Source organism: Wolffia australiana, chromosome 9 (assembly GCF_029677425.1).
Source record: "Wolffia australiana isolate 7733 chromosome 9, ASM2967742v1".
Lineage (NCBI taxonomy): Eukaryota > Viridiplantae > Streptophyta > Magnoliopsida > Alismatales > Araceae > Wolffia > Wolffia australiana.
Genome location: NC_135843.1, coordinates 6,431,757 through 6,449,781, shown reverse-complemented (window position 1 = coordinate 6,449,781; position 18,025 = coordinate 6,431,757). Strand labels below are relative to the sequence as shown.

At 38.3% G+C, this 18,025-nt stretch overlaps 1 protein-coding gene across 2 annotated transcripts; it reads right to left on the bottom strand.

The window, feature by feature from the left end:
• Window positions 1-1,906: 1,906 nt before the first annotated feature.
• On the bottom strand, window positions 1,907-16,641 carry LOC144707543 (HAD-superfamily hydrolase, subfamily IG, 5'-nucleotidase). 2 transcript variants are annotated; one of them, XM_078580714.1, is made up of 19 exons: window positions 16,489-16,641; window positions 16,107-16,399; window positions 14,663-14,958; window positions 10,763-10,840; window positions 8,994-9,214; window positions 8,428-8,520; window positions 8,017-8,100; window positions 7,780-7,896; window positions 7,127-7,232; window positions 6,976-7,038; window positions 6,813-6,866; window positions 5,403-5,460; window positions 4,197-4,273; window positions 3,923-3,993; window positions 3,024-3,084; window positions 2,786-2,845; window positions 2,561-2,623; window positions 2,341-2,469; window positions 1,907-2,253 (listed from the first exon to the last, which is right to left on the bottom strand). In XM_078580714.1, the coding sequence occupies exons 2-18, from the start codon at window positions 16,378-16,380 to the stop codon at window positions 2,347-2,349; spliced, it is 1,899 nt and encodes a 632-aa protein (XP_078436840.1). In that variant the 5' UTR covers window positions 16,381-16,399; window positions 16,489-16,641; the 3' UTR covers window positions 1,907-2,253; window positions 2,341-2,346. The 2 variants fall into 2 exon arrangements, with proteins under 2 accessions (XP_078436840.1, XP_078436841.1); XM_078580715.1 differs by having other exon boundaries at window positions 16,513-16,627.
• Window positions 16,642-18,025: the final 1,384 nt, after the last annotated feature.

Sequence of the window (18,025 nt, the reverse complement as noted above, 5' to 3'; positions counted from 1 at the left end):
CTTTGTTCACTCAAAGAGCTTCTTCCAGCCATTTACATGCCCAATCTCATGACGTATCCATGCAAATCCATGCAAATTTTGGGACGATGGATCAATAAAATAAATTATTCAATTTGAAGTGAAAATGTAGTTGATCTTATCACCATCAAGTCTCACTTGAGGATGGATGTTTTAAGAAATAGGGACGACAAGGGCCTCTGAAATCTAGCTAGCATGGGTTCCTAAAATGGGTGCCCTAATTTTATATCTGATTCAGAAATTTTCACAAACCGTCCTACTTTGAGTATATCGACCAACCTCCATTTAAGTAGTGTGTGACAGTCTAGGCCCACATATTAGTCTGCTTAATGTGTAAAGACCAAATAGTATTTATTGGCCATCCTAATTAATTAGTATAGTGACATATAGATGAATTAATCAAGGATATACTAATCCCAATTTATATCTTCAGTTTCTAGCCCATGGGGTGCCAACCTACACTGCATGATCTAGAAGGTACATATTAATGAATGAACTCTCTTATTTACTGTATGCGTATAATCCCATATATTGGAATAGCAGATTGGGGTTTCACAGTCTACCCAATTGTAAGTCATTTGGAAGTCATAATGAAGTCATTAGTTATAGTATATGTAACAAAGACAGACCATGGAAGAATACCTCCAATAGATCCAGTGCACTAGAAAATGAAGTCATTAGTTATTGTATATGTAACAAAGACCATGGAAGAATACCTCCAATAGATCCACTACACTAGACAGATTTAATGCATATTCTTCCTCGATTCAGTCTCCTCTTACACCGAGGACAAACAATATCCTCGTGTTTCTTGCTATATCTGAGGTAAAACCACTATGAAACATGAGATTAGGAACTCGTCACAATAGTCAAAATATGATCAGCCATGCACAGTGTCTTTGATGTCTCAGGTCTTAGGTCCACTTCAACAACTGTGACCTAAATCAAATGGTCAGACATTTAGGTATAATATCATTCAAAGATTTAAGATTATTGTGAATCAATTCAGTGAAATGTTTATCCATTAGCGTCTTTGCATTAATAGCAGAATAGATACTGTGGTTAATATTAGAAGTTGGTGACTTAGAGTGAAACTGTGAGTTTAATAAATATTATGCATTAATATGCATTATAGAGCAATAAACTGAAAATGTTCTATTATATTCATATAGAAAATGGCATTATGAAATATTGGTGAAGCCCTTGGAATTTTATTTATAAAGTAAATGGCGATAATCTGGGGACATTAGAAAATTGAGAACTAAGTTATTTACAGAATAAAGTGAATCATGGTGCGATTGAACTGGGAGATAAATTAAATTCTTCTGTTGGGGAGAATGTAGAAAAAGTAAATTGGTGAATCTCACTCAGACTGTGCTTATATTTCTAATATTTAAAGAGAAATTCATTCTTTTATGATTAATTACATAACAATGGGTGTAAATGAAACTTATACTTCGAGCACCTGCACACGTTACCAGAGAAACTGCAATGGGGCAAATGTAAGAGGAACTATGATTGAGGAATCACGAAAGGGAAAGACAATCAGTTAGGCCTTTATATTTCATTATTATCTATTAATTGGACCTAGATCCAAGGATAAGTAATATTTCCCCAATATAATTTAGCATCATCCATCTCACTAGATCAGCTATTTCACAGCAACGTGTATCATTGTACGGCTCCTCATCTAGATCTTGCTTAACCATCACATAATTATATGGCATTTCAAAAAAAATCAACAATTGCAATGTAAGTGTAAATGGCACTAAGAAATATTTTTGTATAGCAGTAAAATTTTGTTGTCATAGATGAAGAACGCCACAATTCGGTACTCATCTTAACAGACTGCATCTTATACAAAGCCCTCTTTGATCACAATTTGGGATAGCCTCTGATTAAAAAGGAACCATCAAGAAGAACACTACAAATTATAGTTGTGGTCAAGTAACACTCCAATACAAATTTGCAAATCATTTCCCACATTCAAGTGGATCACAACATGCATCAAAGCATCAAATCTTTTTGTATTTTTCCAGAACACTTATTTAAATCAGGAAAAATAGAGAATGCTTGAAGAATCAGAATATCAACACCAGGTAAGCCCCTCCCCCTTGCAGAATTTACACATCAGAGAATAAAAGTATGGGCCATACCATGCAATTTATGTACATCCAAGTTTGGATATTATGATTCTGTTGCTTCTGTGCAAAACAGAGTTCCACATGGAAGAACCTGCATGAGATTAATAGCCTCAGAGATTGACTTTTTTTCTGAAATAAATATATAAAAAATTGAGATAAAGATTTCATTATCTCTCACTTTTTTTTATAGTGGAAGGATGTCAAATTCATGGGGCATGAAGTCTTCCTTGGGCCTGTAGTACTTGTCAGGAGAGTAGAGACTCAGGTTGGTTACTTGACTAGTGTACAGGCAGGCGAATCTCTCCACCTTTACAAGAAAAAAGCCAAATTTCTTCAAAGTTTTAAGGAAATGTTGCAAAAAATAAAATAAATTAAGATGAATGGTGAGTTCCAAAAACCTGATGCGCGAAACGAGAGTTCTGGAAACCAGTCTTCATAAGTTGCCCCCAAACACTGTGGAACTGCCGCATAAAGAAATAAAATTTGTTGAATTTTAAAAATTAAATAAAAATATTAATTTATATGTAGTAGATGGTGATGTCCTTAATCCTTTTATACATGAAACTGAAATAAATAGAAAGTAAGGATCCCTGCGATTAAAGAGCGACAAAGAAGCCACCAACCTTTTGGTGGCAGTTGCGCTGAGCATGTTGATGAAGACTGCGAACTTTCTCTCTTTTGGCCTACATTTGACGGGTATAAGAACACGAGAATTCAGTTTCTTTTGAAATCTCAGATTTTACTCCAAAATAAATAGGATTATTAATTGGGAACATAAAAATTATTTGTACGTATGTCACTATTCTATAAATTCACATCATTATTATGAAAACAAAAAGCAGTCTGTAGACCAAAAGGCACCTCTAGTTCACATAGTTCATGGGATAGTTTTTGCTTCTTTTCATCATCAAGGGCTCCAAACCTAAAGAAACGCCACCAAAGACAGTGAATCAGAGATGATAAATTTACTACTTTGTTAGATTTAAAGCATTATTATTAATCTGGCTAAGAAACACCAGCAAAGACAGTGAATCAGAGATGATAAATTTACTACTTTGTTAGATTTAAAGCATTATTATTAATCTGGCTAAGAAACGCCAGCAAAGACAGTGAATCAGAGATGATAAATTTACTACTTTGTTAGATTTAAAGCATTATTATTAATCTGGGTACACTTGCAATGAAGTGATAGAAATTTCCACAAAATGCCATAAAAATAAATTCTGAATGTATAAAAAATGAACATGGTCTGGCTTCAAAGCGAGGATCATGACCGTATCGTTCTTTCCAAAAAACCCAGCTTGAAATAGCACGACGACGAACTTAGAGGCCAAAAATACATTTATAACCTTATTATGTGATACCACTTGCATATTTTATTTGTAATCATATTTTTTTCATTGGAGATTTTAGGGCCTCGTGGATGGGACAATCCTTTCATCCAAACCAAGCCTCTTAATGTTCAGACGAAGATATTTTTCTCCCAGGAGGATGAAACATTAACCCCACCGATAAAATTATTAATATTTTAATCAATTTTATTAAAAAATTAATTTAAATCTATTCATAATAAGGTAAATAAATTATCACAGGGCCTATACATTTTTCATTATATTTTACTGGTCCACTTGCGGAACAGGACAATCCTGCTCCACCCTCCCGTTCTGATGTCCCACAGTGTTTTAAAAAGCATAAACCATTGAATTTGCATTCTTTGGGAGAAAAAATGCACAAATCAAAAGTAAAAGGTAAATCCTTACTTAAGTGACCACTTCAAGTGATGAACTCTGTCCTCGATAGTATCCCGCTCATTTCTAAGCCCTCTAAGTTCCTGATCAAATGAAGAGATGGTTGCATAAAGTTAATACTCACACAGTGCATTTCTATTAGAATCAAAACTAAATTCATCATTATTATGTTTAAAATAATTTCAGCAGAGAATTCAATTAGCATAAAGGTTACTCCAGAGAAAGCATTCTTAGATGTCCAGTAATTAAACGCTCATTGAACAAGACAGAAAAAATAATAGAGCACCTTTCTCAGGTCTCTTGATTCCCAGAGCAGCTCCACTTCCCTCTCGAGCTCTGGAACAACAAGCATGGTTCTCCAACCTAAATAAAAAGGTTACTGATCAAGAAGATGTAGCTATTTCGAATTGGATCAAATCGAATTGAATTGGGGTTAGAGATCAAAATCTGGTCAGCTATTTGAAATTTGGGTTAGCGATAAAATCAAATTGGATCAATCAATGTCTGGTCAAAATATTTGATCGATAATTGAAGCAGAGGATTTGATCAGGTTAAATTTTCCTGATCGTGTCATTGATTGTAATTGTGCAAGAGGGTCAACCTGATCAATCACATAGATTGCGCTAGATTGAAAGACTTGATCTGATCCAATATCTGGTGAATAATTTACGATCGATATTTTCCGTGATTTACGAATAACTATTCAGATATCTTGCAGAATATCAGAATGAATTAATATCAATCAATGGTAAACCATTTGGTGCCGGTATCAGAATGAATTAAATTGAGTTGAGTACACGTCTTGTTTTCCCTGAATGTAGTTGTCTTTATAATCAATCGCAAGTCAAATATTTTTTACTGTCAGATCAGTCTGTGGCTTTCGTGATCATAGACTCAAATAATCGTTCATTTTATCGATCAGATCAAATATCCAAGCATTAAGGCAGCCAAGGCACAAAAAAGAAATTGAAGAATGAAATATTTGAAAAACAAAAGGTTTATGTCATTTGCAAAAATAACAACGAACTCTGTCAACTTATTTCTGGATGTTAGAAAACTCTACGGAAAGTAAACATGAACCTTGGGGTGCAGCTCATGAATTTGGACATTTTCCTCTTTAATCCCCCTCAGTATTATAACGAAAGTAGAGCACACAAATTTAGACACTTTCCTTGATAAAGAGTTGTTTTGGGACAAGTATGCAAGCAATAAAATATGATGACTAAGTTCCAAGAATTTGATGATAGTAGCTTTATGATTAAGAAGAGAAAATAATTGATACACCAGCTTCCACCAGACAGATTCAACAAAAATGCCAATAATGTTATTTTTCTTCAGACATTTGGTATTGTGTCCGTTTTCATGAGAACGTCGAGGAATTTCAAGACATTTCCAACAAAAAATACTCAATACAAGCCAAACTATGCAAAGATTCATCAATCATGCCAGAGATATAACCTAGAAATTAGTACCTTTGAGAAAGAAAACATACCTAGAACCTTCTTGCTGCGCAATATATCCCCATAGATATGATCTCCAACATATAAAACCTAAGAAAAAAAATAAAGAAATGCCCATAATCAGGAACGACAGAAAGGTCAAATTAGCTAAGAAGATTTTCTCACAAAAAACTTGTTATCGCCAGAGAAAGTGTAAATTACGCCTCATTGCTAAAAAATTTGAAGGTTTTTTATCTTGCCAATCACATCTCAAATATTCCTTTTTTATGTACAACACGTAATATTTTGGTAATCTTCGACGATAATAGATTTTATTGCACTTTTGACAATAAAGAGGTTCGTTTCTTTTTGAAAGAGGTGGGAGAAGGTCACCCAAGATCAGTGGACCTCCCTATATGATTATTAAATACAGCCTAGACCCAAGGGGTTCCCACACCCTCTGTTCACCTCCCTCTGAACCAAACCGAGGGTAATCTCGCCACATGGTGCACTTCGCAGGCTAGCAATGCCTATCGTCCTTTGAAGACAACCTCGTTGAGGTGCAGCCATATGGCCCAGAGCACAGCAAACGCCCATCCTCGTTTCTCTTGCCCCCTGGGCACGCTATCCCGTACTGAGTCCCAGAAGGTCTCCTCAATGGAGAAAGTTACCCCTGTCAAAGATTGGCTGGCCCATGCTGCCTGAGCAAGCAGGGATTCAAATAAACAGTTTTGTTATCCTTGTCACACTGGTCCAAGTGAGCTCTCTTGCAATTATGCCATTAACCATTTTGCCAATTAGCAACAGAAACAAGCATAGTGGTAGGAAAAGGTCAAAGAACCATCGATGGGTTCAGGATATATCCACTCAATACTCAACAGATGATTGGTTTGCTCCATTAGAAGGCATTTGAATCTTCTCACGTCAACTTTGGGTTTGCCGGAATATTTCAGGAGCTTCTGATAGGATACATCCGGGGTGTACATTCACAGGGCGAAAAAATCCAATAAGCAATCAGCATGTGGGGACCCACGCCCAAAAGACACTACAAAGGACCCTCCCCAGAACAAGGAAGGGCAGGCATAAACATTTTTGTGAGTTTCTCTTCTATCTCCCCATTCTGAAAATTCAAAATTTTAATTAAGATTGATTCTCTTTCGGAGGAACTCGTCTGTAGAATACAGATACAAGGTGTAACTCAAGCATACAGATACAAGGTGTAACTCAAGCATACAGATACAAGGTGTAACTCAAGCATACTTCTGGATTAGCGGGAAAAGTTGACATTTGAAACATAAGGGGTTCGCAAGAGAAAAAAGTAGAGACGTTTTTGAGGTTTTAGATGGGGCTTACCTTTGATAGAACAATGCTCAGCATAACGAAGGTCAGATAAAATGCAACAAGGAGATGAAAATAGGATTTGTAGTCTCTATTAAAATTAATCTTTATAAACAAGCTAATACCTGAGAACTTGATTCAATAGAGAGCAATCTATGGAGATGACGAACATTGCCTCCCTAAAGCAAAGGCAGAATAAGGAAATAAATGGTATTTCTTCAAATTTATAGTACCAGCTGACAAAGATAAGATATGGAGGCCAAGAAACCTAAGTCACCATAGAGCTACCTGAAAAACTCTGCAATCCTTTTTCAGTTCCTTGGCAGGAGAACTTGTTGAGGTTGATCCAATCTTGAGCAGATAAAAGGACAAGCAGATAATGTTAGTAAAAGAGAAAGGAGGGATCACATGGTAAGAGGAAATGTCTATTTCCCTATACCTGGGGAATGATATTGCCATTGTCTGTATTGAGGAGCATCCCTGACTTAGGATCAACTTCAAAGAGATTGGCACGATTGTCTTCATGAAAGAAACTTGGTTTTGCACTGTAAGAAAACAAATATGAAGTGAGGTCAATCAATCAATAGTTGTCCCCAAGAAATGAACCAAGTATAATCTAAGATGAAACATTCCACGATATGGAACTAGACTGATGTGCAAACCTAAGAACCCTCTTCTCACAAAAAAAAGAGAAAAAACTATTTCTCAACCCATCCTCCAAAATTCCAATCCCCCGGAAGACAAGTGTCCAAGGTAATAAGAAGATCATGTCACCAAACTGAAACCACAGAGGTCCACCATGGATAACTCTCAGTCAGCCTATATTTCAACCCATCCTTTCTTCTTATTACTGGTTTTTTTTTTATTTCTCTGCCGGAAGTGGCTATGGGGTTATAAGGATTCCACACCTGTGTCTCTTTAATATTAATTGAGTTTTCTAAGAGGGCACATACTATAAGTGACCCAAATGAGTTTTGACAATCAGGTAATAAAGAAAATTCATTTTGTGGGAGCCAGATATTCATTTGTGATAATATCACAATATTCACATATTTTTGTACAATAAATTAAAACTCAAATACGAATGAGCACCTTCCCGTAATAACCACGTCAAAATGGTCCAGCCAATCAAATATATGGGGGGAGGCATGATTGAAGTTCTTGTTCCCACAAAGGAAATTCATAACAACATTTGTGTAGTCCCACAAGCTGCGAGGCACGAGAAAATATGATAAGTTTCTGGTCAGCTTTCAATTGTGGAACATATCCCACAGATGGAATCTAAACGAAAATAAACATGGTTAATGGATTACAAGGTAGAAGTAGCACCTGTTGGTAACCATGAATGTACTTCGACCCGATGCCCTAAGCATTTTCAGCATTGGTACAATTGATAAGTCCTCTTTAATGTATCTGAGTAAAAAGACAACAATCTTGAGTAAGATAACTGGTTCTGAAACCATATTTCAAAGGGTTTTAATCGCAACTAAAAAATGCAACGAAGTATTTATGAAAAAATAAACCAGTGAAGGCACAAGAGATGGTTCCGCGGTGAAGGCAACTTGGTGACCTAAACTTTGGGAAATACTATATAAGATTCTCTTTTCAAAAAAAAAACATATGAGATTCTTCGGGAAGTAAAGAGAGAATTCATCAAAAAACATCAGAATTTTCCCTAATATAAACAATCAATATATATGTTGTATGACAAACGAAGGGTAAAGATCCATCCTTATTTACTTTCCAGGATCGTCCGCAACCATTTGTTTGAGAGTTCCATCTCGATGGCACAAGTCAACTGCAGCTCTTACATCTATGTACATCTGTTTATAACTGCATAATACAGAAATAAACATTTAATTTAAAACGCATGAGAAGATAATTATAGAGAAATTAGATTCACCATTAGGATCAAACGTAGAATACTGACCACTGCATTTTCAATTGAAGTTAAATAACGAATGAAAATTAATAAAGTTGATGCAAGTATATCTGGCGTGAAACATGCATGTGAATCATTTGAACTTCTAAAAAAGTTATAATTTCCAGAATGGTAGTTTTCATTCCGTAAGATATATAATCCAACAAATGATTCCATTCCGAGGTGAATGTAGACCAGGAAGCTTTGCATAAAGGTTGCATGGCCACTCCCATGTTCCTCGAGAGCATCATACTTAAGATCAAGACTAACAATACCACAGCTAATAAAAGAAATAAGGAAACTATGTATAATTAAGTTTCAAAGGAGAGGAAATAAAAATTAAGCAAATCATAAATAGTGAAATGAATACCGAAATGGTACCTACTCGGTGCCAGGTGGGACCTTGCCCGGATTTTTTTCAGAGAAGTCCACAAGTTGGGCAAACAAATAGGCTTCAGCCAGAGAGAAAAGAGTATCAATAAGTGCATAATCCGGCTCATCAAATGCATCTCGCGTCAAGGTGCTCCCATACGTGGAAATTTTTTCCTCTTTAGACATCTCCTTGAATCCATGATATGCTACTTTGACATACTTGTGACGGTCCATCTGATAAATGAAACTTATGCCAATAAGCAAACGTTATTCCATAAAATAGTTTGGTTGTTCAAACCGTTCTTGATGATAACAAATGTGATACTGAATTTTAAACAATCCCTAAGCTCTCTGCCTGTTAGAAACATGTTCAGAAATAAGAAAAGAAAAATGAAATTGCATCAATTCAAGTGTTTGGATAAATTACTAGTTACCTTGGAATCAGCAGTCACAAAAATTATTTCTGGGCGGCAGAAAACTTATACAGTTCTGAATGATAATTTTTTTTGAAGAAATCTAAAAGATAAATACTTAAGAAACCTGGCTAACAATGACAACAAAACACAGATGATTGAAAGTAAAAGAATGAGTTGATGAGTAACTGGAAGGATGCTTCGGTCCTGCTGCTCTCAGTGCCCTGTACAGAGCATGATACATTCCATGATATAATAAATAACAAAAAATTTTATTCTTGTCAAGACAGTTATGAATTAGATAATAGTCTGAATCCCCGACAGAAAAAACTAATTGGAAGAATGCAAGGAAGACCAAGGGAAGGAGATTCTGGACTTCAACCATGTTTGTTTTTGACGGAGCATTCCATTGTAAATTAGACAGGAAAATTCTAAGTTACCTTTTAGCATTCCACTAAATTTGAGGTTGGAGGGTGATATAAGCCCTGAACCCTCTAGGGATGTTTTGATATCTTTCAGCAAATTATGTAGCTTTCCCATCCCCTTAAAATTTTTCTACCCCTCCCTTATAGTTTGGTTTATTTCCTTTTTTAGTCCCTTTCTTGCCAATTACCCAATGTCTTCCTAACCTCCAGTCTCTCCCTCCCTGGACATTGAATTCTCATCTCCCTCTGCCCCTTCTCATCCCTGTCTCTCACTCAGAGACAAAGAACCACATCAAAAGGCAAACCCCTTGGGTCAAATAAAATAGGATTAGGCAAAACTTTTTAAAAAAATTGGCTTTAGGCTACTGTAAGAAATATGTCTCTTTATCTGTGAGTCAAACGTGGCAACACAGCCGTAGACTACTTTCCTGAATGCTGACTTCAATTTTTTGTCTAAATGTAAAGAGGTAAGATCATTATGGAACTGTTTTATGCACTGGATACATTCATTTGACCTCGTAGTCCACTCTTTCACTCAAGCATGATTATGGCAGACTTAGTCAGAAAAAGACTATGCATGATTATGGTAGACCTAAATGTCTTCAAGTACATGGTACATGACGGAATAAAGAGCTTCACTTTGTTTTTTTAAAAGAAAAAGGGCTTTCCTATGGTTTTTTTAATGATTCATATTTTTAAAGATGTCAGGGTAGACAAGAGACTTGCCCCTGATTAATGATAAATATTATACTGAGTAGAACCAAATAATTCATACTGCCACCTTCTGCATCGTTACTCATCAAATCAGGTAATAAGTATGCAGTTGAAATTGTACAAGGCCTTTCCCAGTTCTGAAACATTTAAGTTCTGAAACATTACAGCGTTCACCGATTTATCAAAAAATATAGAGATCTTCAAGAATGAAACGGTAGTCAGAGACAAACCTTCAAGATATTTCCTCGTTTCTTATCAAGGACGAGGCCCCTCACCATGTATTTCCAGTCAAACGACCACCTAAGCAACTGAAATCAACCGAACTATACACTCCATCAAATAATATATTTGCCAATATGACAATCACTATAGACTAAAATGTCCATTTACAGGGTACATTTATAGTGTAACAATAAAGAAATTGTAAATAAAGAAAAAGCCCACGAAAATGGTAAGCTAGAAATGAAAATGCCGGCAAAAAAAAGACACTTGATTACCTAAGTAAAAGAAGGACTAAATAAACTAGTGGAAGAAGCTTCTATAGTCATCCCAACCAAGTGATTAAAAGTCCAAAAAAAATCGAAGCTGTATAGTTGCGTATTTAAATATATGCATAAAATCTCCTACTTCCTTTGTCTCATTCCCATTCAGTGCATACACTTAAGTCACCAACTTGGTAGCTAGCTTGTGCACTCCCAGCCCAGTAGCCCCTTGGTGAAGATAACAGCTATCTGATCGACAGATCCAACAGAAACAATAGTAATGATGCCAGCCTCCACCTTTTCCATTGTAAAGTGTCAGCCTATCTCAATATGTTTTGTTTTCTCATGCCGAATGGAGTCATTGACATGGGAATTGCTAACTTATAATCACAATAGACTTTGATTGGCTCTCACTGCCTAATCCTCAATTCTGTTGGGATTCCTTTAATCCACAGTCTTTCACATATGACCCAGACAAGTTCTCTGAGTTCTGACTTCACACTTGACCTTGCAACAAGCAGCTGCTCCTTACTCCGCCACGTTACCAAACTACCTCCAATGACCTCCAATCAACAACTGACCGGACAAGGTATGCATCATCGTAGATGTTCCATGGCAAATCACCAATTTGATGGAATAAAAGTCCTTGCCCGACAGTTCTCTTCGGGTACACCAAGACTTGATTAGCTGATTTTAGATGAACCTCCCTTGGATCATTTATATGCAGAATCAACAGTCCCACTGATGTGTCCAGGAACTGACGCTTCCTGAGGGCTCTGGTCATAATTTGTCTCCTTAACAGTAACCATCCAAAAATCCCCCCGTTCAGTGGGACCTTTTAATTCCAAAGAAGTCGGCAGGTAAGAACAGTAGATTCCTCTTTTTGTTGGGCATATGGACATGTTGATCTGAAGTCAGTGTTGAAGCCCAGAGTTTTTGATTCTGTGGCATGTGACCATGTCCACAGTCAACGGAATGGTAAACTTGACCCAAGAGCCATTAAGTGTTCTATGGTTGGCTAATCTCTCTTTCTCTATCTCAGGAGGGTTATAAATGTTTCAATTCCTCATCTGATAAATCTTTTATTTCAGCAGATGAAACCTTTGGTGAGATTGAATACTTTTTCCAGAACAGCAATTCAAAGTCTCCAGGAAATGACAGAACACAGTCAAGGAGGGCCTCCTCAAATCTTGAAATGAAGGGCTCTCAAACAAGCACAGAGTCATCAGAGGAAGGTATTTTTTCCGGAGAGAGGATTTTGGAAGAGGTTAAGCCTGAGTTCGGTCGATCCATGACTGTTGAGTCTCCATCAGTGGAAGAAGCGCGTAGAGGAGCTGAAGGTGGTTACCGAGAGGCTGACGAGAGGCTCTCAACCTTAGCCTGCGAATGATATAGATGATTAAACCACTCAGAAAGATCAGTTGTATTGGCCTATCGCATTGCAAAGGTGTAAGGAGCAGTAAAAAAAAGACTTCCTGTCTGAAGTCCAATTACTTTGGCCTAAGCAGATTGCCACCTCGGAGTTGGGCTTTCCTTACTAACCTGGTGGATGTGGTCATTCCATGGTCAGTAGAGGAGGCCCTATCTACACAGGAATGGAGAGAAGCCATGAACCGTGAGATGAAGGCCCTGTGAGACAATCATACATGGGATTTAGTAGAGTCGCCAGCAGGTGAAGACCCTTTACTCAATCATATGAGATAGACTACTTTGAGACATTAGCACCGGTTGAAAATATGAATACATTAAGGATATTAATTGCACTTTCAGCCTATTTTAGCTGGGAGATATACCAATATCACATCAAGAGTACATTTCTACATGGGGAACTTGATGAAAAAGATATACTTGATTCCTCCACCTGGAAACAAGCTATATCATGAGAGACAAGTGGTATGTAAACTGAAGAAGGCTCAATAGGGTCTCAAACAATTGCCTCGTGCTAGATTTGAGAGGTTTATGTGGTCTGTGAAATGGCTCAGGTACCTCTATAGTAATTAGGATCATAACATGATATTTAAGCATGGCACAGATGGGAATCAACTGTCCTACTCAACTATGTTGACGATATTATTGTCGTAGGCAATGATGCAGAAGAGACCAAAAGACTGGGCAGATACCAATCTCACGAGCTTGACATTATGTCCCTCGGGACCTTAAAGATCCCTGCTGAGTCCTGATTTGATTATCCAGTTGGCTGTCGTAGATACTCTGTCACTGAGGTGGCAAGAAGAAACTGATTTCCATCTTTCTTCTTAGCCACAAATGGTGTTGCCTCTCCTTTGCCAGGTTCTGCCAGCATATGTAGCCTCATCTCCTCCTCCTGGACAGTATTTATTGTTTCTTCAAGGTTGGAAACTCTCTCCCAGTAAAAGATCTGGCTCTATAGAGTCTCATACTCCATATTAAGACCCATGAGAAATTTGTGGAGATGAACTTTCATCACATGTTGCCATTCCTAGGAATCAGGGTTCTTTATCAGTTGATGATGGTCAATTTCCCCCCATGGTGCGATCAGTTCAGCTGAATATTCCTCCCAGACCTAATACCCATGCAACAAGTTAGTAGCATGAGTAACCAACAGTAGATACACCTGTCAATAACTTGCTCAGAGCTACCGTGGAATGCATGATCCCGAATCACCTTTGAAGTCTTCAGGAACAAATTTTCTTGAATCGCTCCCTGCCCAGGAGCCAAGTGTGGACCAGAGTTTTTTCCTACTTCCATACTTTGTAGTTTGAATTTCCGAATCGGCCACCCTAGTAAGGTGGTCAAGATGTTCCAGTCCTTCGAGAATCAAGTCCAGTGAAGTAGATTTAAGCCATCATACTTCACAGAACAGTCAGGAGAGATAATGTTTAGTAGGCCTCAGCTGGTGTTCTGGCCAGAGTGTGTCTTTGGCTGTCTTTACGAAACCCCCAAACAAAGAAATTTTCTTCCTGTTCCTGGTATGAGGCAGAGCAGTCTCCACAAGGGACATTTGGGAAGGTAATATGGGGAGCTCTCCCATGCTCATCTAGCAGAACAAAGACATAAGAACGAAAAGTTTTTTTTTTCGAAGAAATGATACGTAAAATATGGAATAATTCAGATAACTGATGTAGTGTCATTTTAGTTACTCCCAAGAGGTAACTGAAAAAAGAAGAGGACAGTGATCTGGCAACCAACAAAACAAAACTTATGTTCAGAGAATTATTATATTTGATTCACATAGTTCAAAAAAAAATTATATTTGATTCACTTCAATGCTCCAAAAATTTTGAAATAGAACATGGTGCACAAAATTCTATAGCTAAGAACGCCACATGGAAGCATAGGAAATGCATGCAAAAGGTCAGATAGCATCCCGTTTTTAGAATTTAATGGCATAAACCTAGCTGTAAATACAAGTTTGCTTATTTTGCATGCCGAATCACAAAAAAAATCTAACTTGGAAGCGAGGGCATAACAACCTATAGTTGAGCACAAGAAATAAATATCACAAAGAAATAAGACAAATTATGGCTAAAAAATATTGAAAGATGGAAAGAGGAGGAGAATATAACTATTTGGACAAGAAAAACTAAACAAAATAGATACAAAACAATGCACAATGGATTCTGTTGTGTATATGTAGGTCAATCTAGAATTAATTTAAATGAAGCGTACCTCTGAAGGGTATCCCAAGTTATATACAAGCTTTCTGACAGTGCCCTCATAAGCTAAGGATTCAAAAGTCTCAGGCATGTATTGTGCTAAAGTATAATCCATGTCAAACCCGACTGCAACGATATTTTTCATATTCAAGGACCTGTTACAAAATATTTGCTTTCCCAAGGCAATCCTTTCTCCACGCTCAGATGAGGACCATACATGGTTACCGTTGCTACCAAAATCACGTTTATGGTCCACTGTAAGAGAAGCATTCTCTCCCTTGCTAGCCATTGTGGGAAAGTCCTTATCTCCTGGTGAGTATAACGGACGAGAATCAAAATTAATAAAACGGGTGCGATTGGTTACAAACAAAAACAATAAATGAAAGCAAGAGAGAGCTCTGAATTTCTTATCAAAAGACAGGCACTACAGAAGATCATCATGTATTCTGAGAGGTCATGATGCTCTATTCAGAACCTTGAAAATAAAGAAAAATATATTGATATTTATTAAAGTTTGCCCAATCATGTCATTCAACAAACGTGTAAAACATTGAATGTCCTGCCAGGTTCATAACATGCATACGAGAAATTGGCGACACAAAAAATAGAAGATGAAAAAATATTGATAGGCCGCAGAACATGCTTACCAATGTATAATTCATAATAATCAGATTGCAATATAGATAGAAGTGCGAGTTGAGACCTCTCTTAAGGAAGAAATTGAAAATATTGGCCGATGAGAATATTTCGTACGATTTTAATTCTCCTTTAAAACTTGAAAGACGCTTAACATAATTGAACATTCGAGCAAGCAACACACAGATCCAAAAATTACGTTTTCCGGAATATAGTCCAAAAAATCGGAGCACACTACAGACAGAGATGCGATTTGATGCCCCCTTTAGCGAGAAACTGTAAGAACGACCAGTCAGAATATTTTGCATGAATTTAGTTCTCCTTTCAACCAAAGATGCCTCACACAATTTGACATTCGGGGCAACCAACACGCAGACCAAAAAACTTATTGTCTGTCGGTGTATAATCATAACAATCAAAACACATTCGAGAAAGAGATGCGATTTTATACCCCTCTTTAGCAAGAGCAATCAATCAGATTGTTCGGTATGAATACGATTCTCTCTTCAACCGAAAGACACTTCAAACAATTTAATATTCGGGAAAGCAACATGCAGATACAAAAAATACATGCTTTTTCGGTGTATAACTATAGCACTCGAAGCACATTCGAGACAGAGATGCGAGTTGATACCCCCACCTTATAAAGAAACGGCAAGAAAAATCAACCCGAATATTCCGTATCAATTTGATTATCCTTTCAACCGAAAAACACATCAAACAATTAAATTTAGGGCAAGAAACACGCAAAGCCACAAACTACATTGACGACATCTGCCACCATTGACCAATCACTGCCAAGACGGCTTTAATCATCCTACCTCTGATAGAGTGAAGGCGATGATGACCGCCCGTGGGAGAGCAGAAGCAGGCAACTCTGGAAAAAGACGGACGCTTCAAGGCGATCAATTCCAAGGCAGATCCCGAAGTCGAACAAACTTCCGGTGCGGAACCGACAAAAGAGAACCGCAGCGCTGCGAACGGCCGCTTCAGAATTCTCATGCTTCGTGGCTTTAATAACCTCTTCGGGACCACGACGAGTGAAAGAGGCGAGATATCCGCTGCTCCACTGGCAGTTGCGGTTGGTGGCGACATCAACTTCGATCCATTCAAACTAGGTCAAACAAAGAGAATCAAAAACCAGTCCAAATTGAACAAAAAAACGACGATCACAGATAGGAAAAGAGAGAATTGACGAATTACTCTTGCGAATCGCACGAGATCTACCAATGCGCTTCTTCTGGATCAACGATCGATCTTCGTCCGCGATCTGAGGAGCTCTTTTTCTCCGAGATCACGAGCTCGAGAGCGAAGAAAGAATACTGTTTCGACTTTTCGAGTTGGTCTGACGTTGGCGGGTAGTTAGTTTTATGGGTATCCACGTGGCCCAATGAGTGGACCGGCCGGTTCGAACCGGATGGCGGACTCGTGGTTCACAACCGGATGCGTATCGCTGCGTACTGGAAAACAAAGATTCTTTTTAATTGGTTGTCTCTTCACAGAGCGCATGTTCTCCGTGCATGTCGACTTAGACTGTGTGTTGGCTTGCTTTCAAGCAACGGCGGTTAGTCTGTGGCGGGAAACTTATGTGGGTTGATCAAGATTTGTGGGGTCCACATAATACAAACTCGACCAGAAGGTCTTGTCCACGTGTCGACAGTAGCTGGCCTTTGCCTGAATTTCCCACTATGGATGGATGACGGATGACGAACGATGGTTCAGGACGGAAGGACGGGACGGAAAGGGACTAGACGAGACTGAATGGCTATCCGTTCAGTCAATTGTCTACATTTTCGTCATCCTTGCCATTCTGTCATCTGCCCGTTAAAATGGGACAAGACTAGGGAACAATAGCCATCATCCATCACATCACACCTCACGGTGACGGCAACGTGACGGATGACGTGACGGATGATGTGACGGTGATGGTGACAAAATTAGGGGCCTGTGACGGTGACGTGATGGTGACGGTGGGCCTCAGACGAGTGACGTGACGGGACAGCCGTCGCGGATGACGGCCATGACGGATTTTAAAAAACTATCGAAAAAGCTTAAAAATTGGTAGATTTAAGGTTTTCGACAACCGACATTTCCCCACGTGGTGTTGTGAACTAGATTTCTTGGCATTTTCCAGAAAAGTCCCTGCATTAATTCTCACGCGCAAAAGGATCCCGTCGAAAGATAATTGGAGGTATGCCCCTCTTATTCTCTCTCCTCCGCATAGTTGTTTTCCTCTCACACGTGACGATGATGCCGTCTGGTGACGGGGATGCCGCAAACCATGACAGTGACGCAAACGTGACGGACTTTTCTGAAATCATCGGACGTGTGACGGGGGAGGTGACGTGATGAAACTTTCGTGACGTCACGGTCCTTCATGGATCGTCATCCATCCCGTCACGTCCGGGCCGTCACGGCTCGGACGTGCTGTTCCCCATTGAATGGACATCCTTTCAGTCAATCATATACAATTTGCCAAGACCAGCGTCAGTTCGCATTTAGTCATCTTCACCATTCGAGAGTTAGTCTTGTTCTGTTGTGTGCCTGTGAATACAGGACGAGACAGAATGACTAACTGTTTGGTCAACCGATTACATTTCATCCCTCCTGTCATATCTTCGTCATTATTCCTTAGTTAGTCCCGTTATATCATTTGCTCGTTATGAAGAATGGGAGAGATGAGGGAAATGATCTAGGTTTTTTAGGTGAATGTCCTGTTTTTGATTCTTTGACATAGATT

Bases quoted from the DNA above. Each gene is read 5' to 3' on its own strand.
- LOC144707543 (XM_078580714.1), bottom strand. From the start codon at position 16,380: ATGTCGCCACCAACCGCAACTGCCAGTGGAGCAGCGGATATCTCGCCT. The intron at 7,897-8,016 runs GTGCTACTTCTA...CGTGCCTCGCAG, and splicing joins ACATTCATGGTTACCAACAG to CTTGTGGGACTACACAAATG. The intron at 2,624-2,785 runs GTTGGTGGCTTC...TTTATGCGGCAG, and splicing joins AGCGCAACTGCCACCAAAAG to TTCCACAGTGTTTGGGGGCA.